Raw genomic sequence first — 15,477 nt, forward strand, 5'->3', positions numbered from 1 at the left:
GATCGCTTGCTGCCCAGCTTGACGATCTGCCCAAAAAATCAAAGTTCAGCGATGACGAGCAGGCCGAACGAGAGCGCTATCGCTCCGATCGGGCGGCTCGCATTCGACACGTCGAGGAGGCCCAGCTTGCACGGCAGCGGTTTCTCAGCCACTGGATCAGCTCGATCGATCGGTGCACCTCCCAGGTCTTCCAGTGGGAAAAGGAGAGTGCCGCGCGGCTCGTCGAGCGACACAAGGAGCGGGAGACCTCTCGAGAGAAAGAGGCCGAACTCGAACGCATCCGGCAGCAGCAGGAGCGCGAGCTAATGAAGGTATGGGCCTGCCGATGGTGTTGTGTGTGGGAAGCGAGCGTGGATGCTCGGCCAGAGCTGGCGGAACAGCCCGAGACAGTCGACCGACCGACCAACCGGCCGACCGACCGACCGAACAGCGAGAGGCCGGGCTCGCAGGGATCGCACCCCGGACGACTCGGCATACGGACAATCATCATGACCGACACGACAGCCGAAGCGACAGGCAGGCAGCGCGACGCCTGATCAGGTGCGTGGCGATGCATGTGATTCGTTTGGGGCGGTGGCGGGCACACAGCCGTGGGACAGACACAGCCCGAAACGGTGCTGAGGCGACACAGCGACGGCGCGTCGTGGCCGCTGTTGCTGTGACTGTGGCTGCAATGCCGGCGGCAGTTGTTAGCGGTGTTGCAGCGGGCGATGAGACCGATGGATGCCAACGGATGTTAGTGGATACCAACGGACGCTAACGGATGCCAGCGGATGTCGGTGGATACCAACGGATGGCATGCGGTCGCTCGGAATGTTAGCGGGGTGTCGTGGTCTGCGTGCAACCGATGCGCTTGCTGTTGCTGCTGGGCCCGGCTTGGTGCGACTCGGCCAGCAGAAATGCCCAGGCCCGATCACCCAGATCCTTCTGCATCTTGCACCCCCCCCTCCTCCTCACTCTTTCCCGCACCGCCCTCGACTCATCGTCGCTCAGGACTCGGCTGCGTCCCGGAGCCTCCTCTCTTGCCCTCCACCCGCATCGGTTGTCCGGCCCGCTGCCGCCTCCCTGCAGTCCATCGGCACAGCGACCCCTCGTCCCACACCCGCTCTGACTCGTCCCTCCCTTCTGGCATTCAGGACAGCCCTTCTCCTGGCGGCATCCACAGCCTTGCCCAGCAAACGCCACCTCAATGACGGCGCTCACTTGGGCACCCGAACAGCCCCAATCGGCCCCAGCGGGCGACCACCGCCCCGCCCAGAAGAAGCGGCGGGACTCTTATTTTCAGCTCGTGATGCAGGTGGCTTCGACGTTCTTTAACAAGCCTGCGTCCTCCTTCCATTCCGCAAAGGCCAAGAAACCAAAAAAGTATGTCCTCCAATCGGCCGAGTTCTATGGCGCCGACTTCTCGCTGCCCCCCGAAAACCCTGAACTCGAGAACCTTCACCGCCCACCCCCGGACTCGCAGACCACCTCCGAGCTCGATCGCATTCGGGCTGAGCAGGGCTCGGTCTTCATCTCGGCGCTCAACAGCATCATCTTCAATCGCTCGGAGAGAGCATCGGTCCCAAGCACAGACTCACCCGACCCTGCTGCCGGCTCGCCATCATCGCCCCAGCAGCCCGAGTCCTCCCAGTTTGTCCCCAAACCTCTCGCTTCGGTCCTGAACCCTGCGCAACAGCAGCCCGTCGACTATTCGGAGCTCTTTCCTCCCTTCATCGCAAAGACCGAGGGCGTCAGCATCTTTCGCATCGAGAGCCTCAAACCAGCGCTGCAGAGCGACTCGACTTTTGGCAAGTTCTGCACCGCCGACTGCTACATCATCCTGAATGCCACCCGACAGGATGGCGCCGATGCCGACGTCGACATGGATGACCACGACTACGACTACAAGATCTTCTCGTGGATCGGCAACCAGGCCGAGCTCGACAAGCGGTTTTGCGCAGCCATGTTTGCTGTTGGCTTGCGAAACTGGATTGGAACATCCGAGACGGTCGAGCGAGAGGTGGGTTTCCGAGTCAGGCTGGGTAGAATCGATCGCCGCCCCATCGTCCGGACCCGCCGAGAGCACGGACGAGCCCACAGCCACGGTTCGCCATGTGCATGGTCGTGGGCTCATGACTCTTTGTACCTGTGACCGAGCCTGGGATACAATCGCCTGCTGCGAGTCGCCCCTCTCTTGATTCTAACTCGATGCCGTCAATCAATGCACCGCCCTGTTCTCGTCGCAACCCAACCCCACACCACGTCGCCGGCCGCACCTTCCAACCCCGGCACTCTGGGGAAAGACGGATTCGGACGAATCCGAGTCGTTCTTGGACCTTTTTGGTGATAACTTTGAGATCCTCGACGCCTCCTACGCGACCGACAGCGGGTTGTATGTCACCGAGAAGAGGCGCTATCCCACCAGGCTCTATCGGGTGCAGGGCAAGGCCCAGGTTGTCCTTCAACTGGTAAGCTTACGACTACAGCGATTCCAGAGCTCCGGTTCCTCTCGTGGCTGTTGTTTGATTATCCCGCCGATGTCCGCCGATGCCGCGTCTCAACCACAAGACTTTCCAAGGAATGTTCGTCTCCCTCTTGGGCATACCCACACTCATGTCCATGCTCACGCCATGCTGTTCGTCCATCGGAACGACCTTGTCTCTCCTCCATTCCTCAGGTCGAGCCGTCGAGTCGGTCTCTGCGTTCTGACGGGGTTTTCCTGCTCGATGTGGGATACGCCCTCTACCAGTGGAATGGCTCCAAGTCGAGTCTGCAGCACAAGTCAAAGTGCCGCATCATGGTTGATCGCATTAGCAAGTCCGAGCGTGCCGGAAAGGTCGAGCCTATCGAAATAGGCATGTTTCATTCATCGGCACTATGGGACAGGGAGGAAGTGCTGTCGGGCATCGCACACTCCGAACCCGAAGGAGCTGCAACTGCGGCTCAGTCAGTCGTCTCCGTCATGACGCTGTTCGGGACGGTACCCCTATCGTGAACGCCGTTCCAGAACCTAATGTCATTGTATCTTCACTCTGTACATTCAGATGAGTCAGACGAACCCAGTCGCTTTTGGAGCATCCTCGGCGGCGAGAGGACACAGGACGAGGACCAAGACGTCGACGAGGAGCACGCCGAATTTGTGACGCTTTATCAAAGCAGTGATATTTCTCCGGCGCTCTATCGGTTCGTTGGGTGCATCTGCGGCAACACTCGTGGTCATTGCTTTGGATCCTGCAAACTCGAGTCCGCTGTTGTGTCGTGTTGCGGTCGCTGCTGATCCTGCCGGCCACGTTCGGCAAAGTTTTGATTGAGCATCTTCACTTATTCGCCTGCGATACGACCATCTCTAGCGCGACCGAGGAGCTTGCTGATGAAGTGGAAGGCCACACCGTCACAGCCGGCAAGATGAAGAGAGCCATGCTCGAGTCTGAAGGCTGCTACATACTTGACACTGGCGTCGAATTGAACCTGTGGATAGGCAAGCTGGCGACGCTCGCTCTAAAGAGCTCGGCGACAGAGCTCCTGACGGTAAATACGAGAGCCACAGTGCCGCGTGCCGTTGTGTCATAGTTGAGCCTAGCAATATGCATATCTGCTTGTGGATCTGGAGGGGGGGGATCTTGATGGCGTGCTGACCCATTCCCTCGTTTCCATCGGACCACCTGGCTCTTGTTCCATCACGACACACACACATACACAATATCCGCCTGCACCCCTTCCATGGACAGAGAATCGTCCCGGTCCGCAAGAGGCCCAAGTGGGTCGCTCTCAACAAGCACTGGGAGGGGCATGAGACCGAAGTTTTCAAGCTCTGGTTCGTTGACTGGGACGACAAGCTCGACATCAACTGGGAGGATGTCAAGCAAGGTAAAGAGCCTCCGTCGCCGATCTCGACTCACCGAAATAGATCTAGGCATTTCCGGGGCTAACGAGCGCAGCGTCATTCGGCATTTACTCACCGGTACTGATCTGGATCCCACGCTTCGACCTAGGCGACATCCCCAAGAAATTGGCTCCGACCACCAAACCGCCGAGCCCGCTCCGAGTCGATGTGCGAGCGCTCTACGAGCCCCCACCGGATTTTGACGTCTCTGAGCCCGTCATCGAGGAAACCATGGGCCACGCCAACGGACTCCTGCGATCTCTGACAGCATTCATATACCGCGGCAACCGCTTCGTCCGGCTACCCGAGGAAGAGCGCGGCCACTTTTATGCCGAAGACTCGTACATCTTCCTGTGCGTATACCGCCTTGAGGAGCTCAAGGAGAAAATCGAGCGCGAAGAGAAGCGCGATCGACGGCTCTCGGTCCGGTCGGCCGCGACATCAAAGAGCCGCAGTAGCGTCATCATGGAGCCGTCCGGGAGCGAGCGACCCAGCCATGCGTCACGTCTGCATCTGCAGATCCCTGTCGCGAATAGCAGCAGCAGCAGCAGCAGTAGCAAACGGACCTCAATCCTGACCCCAACGCTCGAAGAATCCGAAGAGTCCAAGTTCAGCCCCGTCTCGGGAGAGCTTCCTTCACCCAGGAGCGAAGTAGACGACGACGAGCCTGAGGAGCACGAAGAGCACGACGAGTCCGAGGACGAGTCCCGCGTCGAGTGCGTGGTCTACTTTTGGAAGGGCATCCGGTCCAGTGCGATCGCAATGTCGACTTTCAAATTCAAAACGCAGAAGGAGATGGAGGCGCTCGTCATGGACATGTACAAGTGCTCGGTCAAGGTTGTCTATCTCGATCAAGGCAAAGAGCCTCTTGCGCTGCTGGCCCACCTCGATAACATGTATGTTGTCCACCAGCGCGGCCAGCGCGGCCAGGATCGAGATCGCAAGAGCGCCCTCTATCACATCTGGACCGACAACCGGTACAAGACCACCCGTGCTGTACAAGTTGCCAGCCGGGCCGCCAGCCTGGTCTCGCGAGATTGCTTTTTTCTCTACAGCCTCGACACCAACACGCCTTCGTACCTTTGGATCGGTAAAGGCGCCTCCAAGGACGAAGTGCGGCGGGCACACGCCGTGATTGCTCGGATCCTCAAGGTGCGGCCCCCAAACCCTGGCGCAGTACCGTCGTTCAAGACCCAGCAGTCCCTGGTCAGCGCCATGTCAACGCTGCTGTCACCGACCCTACGCGCAGCGACGCTGCCAACCACCCCCACAGATGGCCTCGCGTTCGAAAGCCTCCAGCACCCGCTGACGGCGCTAGACATACTGTCGCTGCCTTACAAAGTCATCAACGAACGGCTGGAGCTGCACGGATTCTGGAGCCTGCTGCAGCATGGCCGGGAGCGCTACGCTGGAGGCAGCGAGTACTACTATATCAAACCACCGCGATTCCTCAAATGCTCGTGCACCAGCGGATTCTTCAGTGTCGAAGAGCTTATCCAGATCACCCAGGTGGATTTGACCCCCGACAGCTGCGTCATCCTCGACCCGGGCGCACCCAACAAGATCTTTATCTGGAAGGGCGCCGAAGCCAGCGATGTCGTCTGCAAGCTCACCTGGAAGAGTGTCGAGGTCTGGCTCGACAATCTCGACGACGGGCGCGCAATCCTGCCCCAGATTACAAGTGACGATGACGACGAGCCGCGCCGACCCTCGGGGTCGTACCAGCAGCGAGGATCGGATGTGGTCTGGGTCAACCAGGCAAACGAGCCGATCGAATTCCGGGCCTTCTTCCGAGGCTGGGATATCCAGGCCGTTGGATTCCGCATGATTGAAGTCGGAAGCGAGTTCAGTCGCATGGAAGAGGAGAAGCGGCGACAGAAGGCTTTAATGCGCATGGAGGCCGCCACGGATGTTCGATCGTGAGCCCCTTGCCAGTCGCCAGTTGCCGTATGTGTCCGGCAATCAGTATTCCCGAGTAAGTTGCCTCGCGTTGCCGGACAAGGTGCGAGACCGGTATGCTGGACCAAGGGCAAGTGCCTCAGCGGTGATGCCATGCGATACAACGGAACCAGGATGGCAAGCATAGACAAGTAACCACAAATCCCTGCGAGCAGGGGGGGCTCCGGTGGGCGCTTGATGATCCTGGCCGTCCTTGATCATCACCACAAGCTCGACTTCTCGGTTCATCGACGAGGCGTCTGTCGATCCGTTCGTTTTGCATGATGCATCCAGCACTCTAGGCCGGCCTTGATCCCCCGTATCGACCAGCACTCCTCCGCCCTGCATCGTTATCCTCCGGTCCGGCACTTTCTCAACCTCCTCATCAGCGCCCATAGTATATTTGACTGTTCATTTTGGTATCCTTCCTTCTCGTTTGTCCCCAACGCATCGACCAATATATTTGACTCTTGCAACTGTCTCTGACTGGAATCTGGAAGCTGGCCCACATGTTTCGGCCAAAATAAAGCGGGGACAGCCACGTTTCCAATCGATTGTGTCGTATTCGGAGTCGCGCAGTAGCCTGGGCCGTTGGAAATACACCATCGCTGCTTGGGAGCAGCCTCGTCGTGGAGAGCCTCAGACCGCTATCCCGTCGCCGCCACAGAGTTGCACACAGCGATCATGCTGTGCGCCGCGGAAATCTAGGGTGGTCATTGTGGACTATGAATGTGTGTGCAGTCCCACCAGAACAGAGACATGCGATAGGACCAGGGGTACCCAATCCATTTACAGTCGCTGCAAAGTGTCGACAGAAACCCCCCCCCGACCGCATCCAGGTGCCCAGGCGCTCCGTTTCATTTCTGCACCGACTGTCGTCGACTGTCGCCACAGATGAGCTTCTATGTATTCAGAGTCAGAAACGGCCATCAAGCCATGGGATCATGGATGGCTCCGCTATTGCTAGTTGATCTTTACCGCCAGCCGATCGCCAAGCCAGAACTCGATTTGCTGGCGCAGGTGTCCAACCTCGCCAAACTCTGAGCCAAACTCGGCTCCGGGGATCGAGTACCCCTCTGACCGGCGCGGGCAGGTCAAGTTCAGGACTTGTGTGAGAATCTTGATGGCCTCCCGCTCGGTTTGGATATCACGGTTTGACTGCTGCTGCAGTTGTTGTTGTTGATGCTGCAGTTGTTGTTGCTGTTGTTGCTGTTGCTGCTGTTGCTGTTGCTGCTGTTGCTGCTGTTGGTTGAAGCGAGCAGAGACACCTCCACGTCCAGTGACAGTGCTGCCACCGTCGCTGTTGCCGTTGCTGCTGCCGCTGCCATTGCCCCGATCAACGAGCGACGTCCGGTTCATAAGGCTGTAGAACTTGGAGGACAAAAAGTCGCCATAGTGCCTGTTGAGAAGCTGGAATATTTCGTCGTACGAAAGCCGGAAGATCTGCGGGTCGAGGGATCGAGTGGTGGCGCTGGATGAAACGCCCGAGGACTTGATGACATCGCGGACGAGACGTCTGGCTCGGTCCGAGACGTTGATCTCGAAGACGCTCGAAGGGTCCAGGTAAGTTTGGTAGATCATCAATGCTTCGCTGTCGTCGAGTTCATAGTCCCAGTAACCCTGGACATCGACAATGAAGAACAGGAGCTCGGCCGAGTGCTTGGTGAGAAGGAAGGCCAGGAAGTACACCAGAGCGATGCGGCTCCGGAGCAGGAGGTACAGACTGCTTGGGTCGGCTCCTCTGGGCGAGTCGAATCGGCCAGGGTTCGAGCGGGCGCTGCTTGGCTCGGGCGACATTGGGCTGGCACTGCCCGAGGGTGTTCGGCTCAGCCAGGCCGGAAACTGGATTGGAGAAGCTGGGATCCGAGGCGATGTCGTGGGGGAGGCGGGTTTGGGTCGCGGCGGGAGGTGGGGTGGAACAGGCGACAGGATTGCAGAGGACGGCCCTATCGATCCCGATGCTGCTGCAGAAGGCGCCGCAGCGGGGTCACCAAAAGCCGAGACAGGTGTTATTTTTTTTCAGGGCGCTGGTGCTGGAGATCCCCTTGGACCTCGGCCCTGGGCTCAACGCACACAGGCAACCCATCAACGGCCGGAAACCTCGACATACACACAGCTGCCGATGGAGCCAAGAAACAGCCACGGCTTTCCCCAAGCACAGCGGCGCTGTAGCCGAGAGCGACGGTGCCCTCCCCCGAGACACATTCGCATACCTTGTGGTCCCAATGGAATCGACGGCAACGGCTTGGACCTTGACCGAATCGGGGCGAGCCGAGGAGACGGCGGTGGGCGGTCAAAGGAGCCCGTGGGCGCCATCGACGGGGACGACGGGACGGAGCCCGGCCGCTGCTGGATCTGATGGCGAGGAGTCCGGGTGTCGACGGCGGTTCGGATCGCCTCGTCCCAGAGCTGATCGAGCTGGCTCCGCAGCTGCATGCGCTCGAGGTCGATTTGGGAGGTGGTGCTATTGAGAGACTTTGCCTCCTCGTCCTCGGCCCAGCGCAGGTAGTTGACAATGGCCCAGTCCCGCCATTCGTGGTCGGCCTTGATTCTTCCGGCAACGTAGCGGGACATGCGGCTCCGTCCCAGGGTCCGCATGGTGCCGTCGGGGTAGCTGAGGGACAGCCCCAGCGAGAGCTCCTTGCGACCGCTGAAATCCGAGAGGGCGGTCTCGAGGTCCTTGAGCAGGGACGATGGCCTGTCCTGTTGCTGCTGTATCTGCTGTTGCTGCTGCTTCTGCGTCCTTTGCTGCGGTGGAGCAGCCGAACGAGCGAGATCCGAAGCCGGGGCCTCCTTGACGAAGGGCATCCCTCGAAGCGACATGGCGGTTGACCGGAGTTTGTGGTATCGGTATCGCTGTTGATGTTGAAGCCGGGTTGTTGGACGGGCTCGGATCGGCTAGGATCAGCTCGGCTCGGATTGGATCGAATGGCAAACGAGCACTGGAGTTGGGTCCGGCGGCGTTGTTGGTTGGGCAAGAGCGATGAGGGCTGGACGACAATCGACGGATGCGACAGCCCGGCCCACAGATTGCCAGGCCGAGGAAACCGCCTCGGCCATGTTTGTGTGACGGCGGTCGCGTTGTTGGTGGTTCGCCACGGGCCGCGTGGGCGATTGCTTTTTCTGGCTCTGGCTCTGGCTCTGGCTCTGGCTCCGAGTGGATGCTCATTCACGGCATCCTAGATTGCAGCATACACCCTGTTTTGAGCCAGGGCTGTCGTCGCTTTCTGGGTCCCGAATACATATCATAACCAAACGGTGTGTCCATGGAGACCGGCACCGCGACACCTCACCCTGTGCGGAGCTGTCCTGGTGATCGAATGCATCCACCACACTCCCACATCGCGATGCTGGTGCCAGCCGATCATCGCCAAAGGAGATCGACAAGGTTGATTTGAAGAAACGCAAATGGGGTACAGCCCCGTTTTGTTTGGAACATGCTGTAAGTGTACTGACGAACATCTTGGATCAACAACAAACATACAAAAATGCGGTATGCAGGATCAGGATTTGCCTTGGCTACCCGTCCGGCAATCCGGACCTTCGCCAGCATCGATACCACCTATCCGCATCAGCATCCGCTTCAGAATCCGGAGGACAAAGACCGCTCCGTGCGGCTACGCAACCAACACGCTGACTCGGTGCCAGGCGCTCACGAGCACGCCCCGGACGTTGTAGCAGCTGTCGTGGGTCTCAGGCTGGGTATTGTAGCTCGAGTCGATGGCCTTGCAAACAAGCTCGACCTGGCGCTGGGAGTCGTCTGCGGTCGAATCGAGCTTGCCGACAGGGACATCTGCGCGCCACTGAACCCAGGCCCAATGGCGTCCTGTTTGTTGCTTGTGCCCCTCGAGCAGCTCGGCATCGATCCAGGTCTTGCCGCCGTCAGATGAGACATCCACTCGGGCGATTGAGCGACCGCCCCCGCTCCAAGCATACCCCTCGACACGGACGGTTCCCTGGATTGGGGTTTTGGCACGGCCAGAGTCTTGCGATGGGGGATCGAGGGAAACAAGCTGGTTCATCAGGGGAAAGGTGATGGCGCTCTGGACCGGCATCTCCTGGATACTCTCGGCTTTTTCATAGTCGGACGTTTCGAGGGTCTTGGAAGGGCCAAAGCCCTTGTAGTCCCGTCGTTGCCAGTGCGAGGGCGACTCTTCGTCTGAAAGCACAATGCCGTTGAGCCACTTGACGCTGCGAGCAGCGACGTGCCCAGGAACGATGGATCTCAGGGGATAGCCGTGATCGGACGGCAGATCCTCGCCATTCATCTTGTAGGCCAGGATGACATCGCCCATTGGCGACAGGGCTTTGTTGAGAGGAATAGAGGAGCCATAGCCTTCTGCACCGGTGAATTGGACGTGCTCAACCTCTTGGGCGTCGGGCGAGGTGGGGTCGAATCCGGCAGCGATCAGGACATCGCGCAGGCGGACTCCGGTGTAGACGGCGTTGGAGATGGCGCCCTGGGTCCAGAGCAAGCCCTTGGTGGGCTTGGTGTCGTGCATATCTTTGCGGCGATTACCAGCGCATTCCAGAGTAACCGTCAGTTCGACCTCCTTGCCAATGCGTTTAATGTCGTCGAGGGAGACGGAGTAGTCGTCCGGGATCCCCGGCCCCTCGATCTTGATCCGGAAATCATCGACATCGATCTTGGGAACGGGCAGGTGGTTGCGGACATAGTGGAGATCGGTTGGAGTGACAAAGGAGCGGAGACCATGCACAGGCGTCTCGGCATTACAGGGCTTGGCCGCGCGGACAATCAGCTCGGGGCTACGCTCGGGGTCGTTTGCAAACAGAAGCTGGAGGGCCTTGGCGTCATCGTCGCTAGACCGCCGGTGGTTGGGGTCAACATTGCCGATGCGGTATTCTTCAAGAAGAGCACGGGTTTCGGGGCTTTGGTGGATGGTGAAGACGTTCCAGAACGGATCGATGGACTTGCCTGCGGCGAGAAAGATGCGCTCGCCGCCAGGGTGAATGTCGACAAAGTTGGTGATATCATAGACTCCGTCACCGGAGATGACCCATATGCCCGTAGCCTTGGAATCGTGCTGAGCGACCTGGTCGGCGGTGTAAAAGGGCAGCCCGGGCTTGACCGAGTTGAGGCTGGGAACAGGGGTGGGAGCGGAAGGAGCAGCAGAGGCCGCCGCCGCAACTTGGGAGGATGGCGCATTGGCGGGCACGGTGGCAGCGCCCTCGGACGATGGACGAGTATCTGCTTTGGTGCCGAGAGAATCGGAAGCGGAGGATGCAGGGCCAGTGAGAGCGAGCGATCGGCGGGATTCGCCGTGGAGTCGCGGTTGGTTGAGGTACCACCCCAGGGTCAATGCCGAGGCGCCGGCGAGGACGCCGAGCCAAATGAGGCGAGAAGACGGAGGTGGAAAGGGTGCTTGGGACTGGGTCGAGTACTTGAGGGCTGCTTGGACGGGTTGGTGTCGACGGACCAAGAGGTTGGAGGGGGTCAAGCGAGCAGGAGAGGAGAATGCGGCGATTCTCCGAGAGAGCCCCGTGGGTACGAGGCGACTGAAGATGACCATATGGCGCAAAGTATCGCCCGTGGGCTATGAGGCGTCGGCAGTAGGGAAATGAGGCAAAGAGGAGACGAGGGGTCAGAAGCGCGCTCGACCAAATTATCTGTCAGAGGAGGAATCGAAGTGCGGGGGGCCACAGGCAGGAGGGCCTGGGCCTGGACAAAGCGGCTGGAAAATGCGATGGAGAACACCCGCAGCCAAGAGACAGGCGGCGAACGAGGCCAAGAAGACGCAGGCTCGGCGCCACGAGGCGGGCGGGGTGGAGAGGGCGTGCCGATCACAGCGAGCGGCAGCAGAGGGTGGATGGCCGAGACCAATGGGGTTACCTAAATCGAGGAGCGATGGCGAAATCCCAGCAGGCGGGCAGTGGGTTATATAGTCTGGAACGCCGACAACCACGAGGACAGCAGGACGGATGCCCAGCCACAGGAGGCAGTGTTCGAAATGGCCGTGACAGTAATGGCGATCGCGATGATGGATGTGATCGCGATGATGGATGTGATGGTGATGATGGATGTGATGGTGATGATGGATGTGTTGCTGTTGATGACGAATATCAGCGCCGATATCCACTGTCGGTCGTCGCTGAGGGTCGTCAGCGAATGTTGATGCTGGATGTTGATGCTTGGTGTTGGTGCTGGATGTTGGTGCTGGATGCCGAAGCCAGCACAAACCGCTGTGTGCGGTGACACGGGTGACCAATCCGCACGCGGCAGAGCACCGCCCCGCGCGCAGCAGCCACATGGCGGCATGCGCCACGCCCCGCGAGTGGTCCGCTCGGTGTGGGGTGCCTGCGCGCGATTGGCCCGCCGGGTGTGGGGTAGCACGTGGCCTGCACGGGTCGGCTCCGCTTCCGTGATCCCAGTCGCCTCCTCCCCGATTTCGCATCCTTGCAAGGCGTCGGCCAGAGCGTCGGCCAGAGCGTCGGCCAGAGTGTTGTCAAGGGCGTTGAGAGCGTCGTCATGCTGATGCTGCCGCGGCGTGGCCTGCGTCGTCTGCCCCTTGTTTCTCGGCTGCGTATCCCACTCGTTCCCCTCTCATTTCAGCTCCGTCCAAGTATTTATTGCCTCCCGCCCGCCCCGGCCTCGACCCGCCCAGCCAGCATCAATCGCCCTCCCTTCATCCCTTGGCCCCAGCCGCGCCTTTCTCTCTCATCTTGCCGCCCAACGCGCCCATTCACATCCACAACATTCCGCGCTATGACTGCTCCTAACGTTACCTGCTTCTTCGAGAAGGAGACGGCTACCTGCCAGTTCATTGTCAGCGACCCTGGTGAGTTGATCTTGGCATAGCCCAGCTGAGCGATCGCCCCGCTTCCAGCCCCTGCAGTTCCAAGGCTGCTCTATTACCAGAGTATCTGACGCGTTGTTTCCTCTTCCCGACGCATTCCCGCACCACTCACAGCCACCAAGAAAACAGCCATCATCGACTCGGTCCTGGATTTCGACCCCATCCAAGCCATCGTCTCAACCACCTCGGCCGATAATCTGCTCCAGCACATCCAGAGCAATGGTCTGATTGTCGAGTGGATTCTGGAGACACACTGCCACGCGGTGAGTCTGCTTGTTCGTTGCTTGCTACCGAACACGAACATGACCCTTTATGGGGCTATATCCTCTGTCGTGCGGCCTCACTAATCCAGCACTCGCTTGCGTCTCCAGGACCATTTGACCGCTGCCCAATATCTCAAGAAGAAGCTTGATGGAAAGGTACGAACCCGCCTCCATCGTCAGCCGCATGCCCCTGCTTGCTCTGTCCGATGGTGTGTGTATTGTCGCGAGACCCCCCGCTCCGCGCCGACCCCGGCACCAGAATCGCTCGCCGTGGGCTTTCCTGTCAATCAGATCTTGCCGATTTCGTCATTCGCAACTCACATGCTCGATTGCGCGATTTTCCACCGCATGTGTCCCGCGTCCTGCGACATTTCCTCCGGTCGCGCGTGCGACCTGACCAACAACAGCCCAAAGTCGCCATCGGCAAAAACATCACCGTCGTCCAGGAGACTTTCTCCAAGATCCTCAACTTCCCCGAGAGCTTCCCCAAAGACGGGCGCCAGTGGGACGTCCTCTTTGAGGATGGACAGGAGTGGACCCTTGGAAATCTCAAGTGCAAGATCATCCCGACCCGCGGCCACACCCCCGCCGATATCTCCTATCTGATTGGCAACTCGCTCTTCTGCGGCGATTCGCTTTTCCTGGTACGCCACGGGCGCTCTGCTGGAATCATGGCTACCCGCTGGATGCAGGATGCCCGCCATCGGCTGCGTTGCATTTGTGTATCGCGTAGATACTGTCTCTTGCGTAAACCCATGGAGTCGCCAGTCTCGATCTGATCCCAGTCGTTAGCGCGCGATCTGACAATCTCAGCTATGTGAAGGCTCCTCAATACGGTGCCTCCGTCATCCATACGAATTGGAGCTGATATCTGACATGCCAACTTTGCCCTCCTTTCCTTCCCAGCCTGATGTCGGGACAGCTCGATGCGACTTCCCTGGTGGCAGTACCCATGACCTCTGGGAGAGCATCCAGAACCTCTTCAACACCCTGCCCAAAGACACCCCAGTCTACGTTGGCCACGACTACCCTCCCGGCGGTGACGATGGTCGCTCCAACCACCACTGGGTCTCCACCCTGGGCGAGCAGATGGAGTTGAACAAGCACGTCAAGGTCGGCACTCATCCGGACGAGTTCAAGGAATGGAGAAACAATCGTGACGCCACGCTCAAGAACCCGCGCCTGCTTTTCCAGTCTCTGCAGGTCAATCTGCGCGCTGGAAATCTATCGGAAAACGCCAATTGCGAGCAAGTCTTCTTCCATATCCCTATTCGCGTTTCTGGTGGGCTTTGTTCCTGAATCCAAAATCTGATCCCCCATCGTCCGCATGGAGATATCTGAGACTCGGATAGCAGCAGACCACAGCCCCATCCAATGAGCGAGCAGTATGCCCTGGGATCCCATCCTCAACGCCCTGTGCGTTTCATGACCGAGCAGCTATCATCCCATTCTCGACCTCTAGCGCCGCGCCGGATCTGTCGGTGACAACCTTCCGAAATGATGGCTGTGTTATAAGATCAAATTTATTCCAACCAAATAAACTGCGTGGCGTTTTTCTATCACTGATTGACTGTGTCTACAAACATTGCTACCTCCGCCCCACTTAAGGAATGGACTCCATGGCCCCGACAAAGCATAGATCTCGCCTATAAGACACGATAGAAGGCCAGGCGATGAACGCCCTTTGATATAGCGATAGAGTCTGAACGGCACTCGTTGACCAAAGGTGCTGGGTTGCCGAACGGACCAGTTTGGCACCCTAGTCGTTATCCCTCACACTTCCGATGTGGCTTTGATTTGATCCAAAAGGAGCCTTCGCTCTTTGAATCAAGTGCCGTGGGTCGAATAAAGATGTATTCGATCATCTTGTTGTTGTCGACGAAGACGGAGAACCCCGAGCAAGCAAGCAGAGGCCCCTATATTGGACATGGGCTGATAAACCGAAGCCAGAAGTGGCACAAACGTCTAGCATCAGTCAGGAACGAGGACTTAGGTCGTCTGCTCGGCTCGCTGCCGACGACAGTGCATGAACATCCAAGCTCAAGCCGACTCATCGGCGTCGCTTAAGTTATCTGGCCAATGGCCCCCTATCAAGGACAGCGGGGGGGGGTCTAAGCGGGCCTGATGACAATAGAAGTATGCTTAACCCAACTCAGTCCAACTCGGTCCAACTCGGTCTATCCAGTGACAGTTTGGAATCTGCAGCTCCAACTTCCATGTCCAGACTTGTGCTGACGTATGCCTGTGGCACTACTTCCTCAGGCTCCTACTGTCGTGCGCGGCGTATCCGAGGGATTGGCGTCCACGACAGACATTCAGTTGCGATGTCATCCAACACCGCCACGACATCCAGCCAGATCGCTGGTCTGTTGTTGAGGATTCGTTCGCGTTTGGCTCGCCATTTGCTCAGTTTTTCCTGGTCGATGGTGGCTGGTCTTGCGGGCACTCGAGCCAGCTTGGGGAGTGCGTCGATTGCAAGGTCGATGTACGTGATGCCTTCGGGGATCCTCGCAGGGTGTACATACTGCTCGAGACGGTTCTTGGCTCGGACACATTCCGACGCATGTTTCCTGTTCACGGGGACTTTGAGACCATT

General features: G+C 58.9%; 4 protein-coding genes across 4 annotated transcripts; 2 read left to right on the plus strand and 2 right to left on the minus strand.

Moving 5' to 3' along the window:
• Nucleotides 1-1,291: 1,291 nt before the first annotated feature.
• BJ171DRAFT_422390 (uncharacterized protein) lies at nucleotides 1,292-3,911 on the plus strand (the record flags this gene model as incomplete). Its single annotated transcript, XM_053107548.1, has 6 exons — nucleotides 1,292-2,002; nucleotides 2,286-2,450; nucleotides 2,660-2,818; nucleotides 2,990-3,165; nucleotides 3,333-3,510; nucleotides 3,711-3,911. 6 exons carry the CDS (start codon nucleotides 1,292-1,294, stop codon nucleotides 3,909-3,911), a joined length of 1,590 nt encoding a protein of 529 aa, XP_052968173.1.
• Nucleotides 3,912-6,766: 2,855 nt separating this feature from the next.
• Nucleotides 6,767-8,844, minus strand: BJ171DRAFT_566927 (uncharacterized protein; the record flags this gene model as incomplete). Its single annotated transcript, XM_053113441.1, has 3 exons — nucleotides 8,017-8,844; nucleotides 7,072-7,767; nucleotides 6,767-6,879 (listed from the first exon to the last, which is right to left on the minus strand). The coding sequence occupies exons 1-3, from the start codon at nucleotides 8,624-8,626 to the stop codon at nucleotides 6,767-6,769; spliced, it is 1,419 nt and encodes a 472-aa protein (XP_052968174.1). The 5' UTR covers nucleotides 8,627-8,844.
• Nucleotides 8,845-9,184: 340 nt separating this feature from the next.
• On the minus strand, nucleotides 9,185-11,656 carry BJ171DRAFT_498669 (Oxidoreductase, molybdopterin-binding domain-containing protein). The gene has a single exon (XM_053110396.1). The coding sequence runs from the start codon at nucleotides 11,332-11,334 to the stop codon at nucleotides 9,421-9,423; it is 1,914 nt and encodes a 637-aa protein (XP_052968175.1). The 5' UTR covers nucleotides 11,335-11,656; the 3' UTR covers nucleotides 9,185-9,420.
• An 871-nt stretch (nucleotides 11,657-12,527) lies between these two features.
• BJ171DRAFT_422480 (beta-lactamase-like protein) lies at nucleotides 12,528-14,180 on the plus strand (the record flags this gene model as incomplete). The annotated part of the gene is made up of 5 exons (XM_053107549.1): nucleotides 12,528-12,600; nucleotides 12,733-12,881; nucleotides 12,990-13,037; nucleotides 13,289-13,525; nucleotides 13,788-14,180. 5 exons carry the CDS (start codon nucleotides 12,528-12,530, stop codon nucleotides 14,178-14,180), a joined length of 900 nt encoding a protein of 299 aa, XP_052968176.1.
• Between the last annotated feature and the right edge of the window lie 1,297 nt (nucleotides 14,181-15,477).

This window comes from Polychytrium aggregatum (genome assembly GCF_025602895.1).
Source record: "Polychytrium aggregatum strain JEL109 chromosome Unknown BJ171scaffold_12, whole genome shotgun sequence".
In the NCBI taxonomy this organism is placed as follows: Eukaryota; Fungi; Chytridiomycota; class Chytridiomycetes; order Polychytriales; genus Polychytrium; species Polychytrium aggregatum.

Coding starts and splice junctions, on each gene's coding strand:
- BJ171DRAFT_498669 (XM_053110396.1), bottom strand. CDS start 11,334: ATGGTCATCTTCAGTCGCCTCGTACCCACGGGGCTCTCTCGGAGAATC.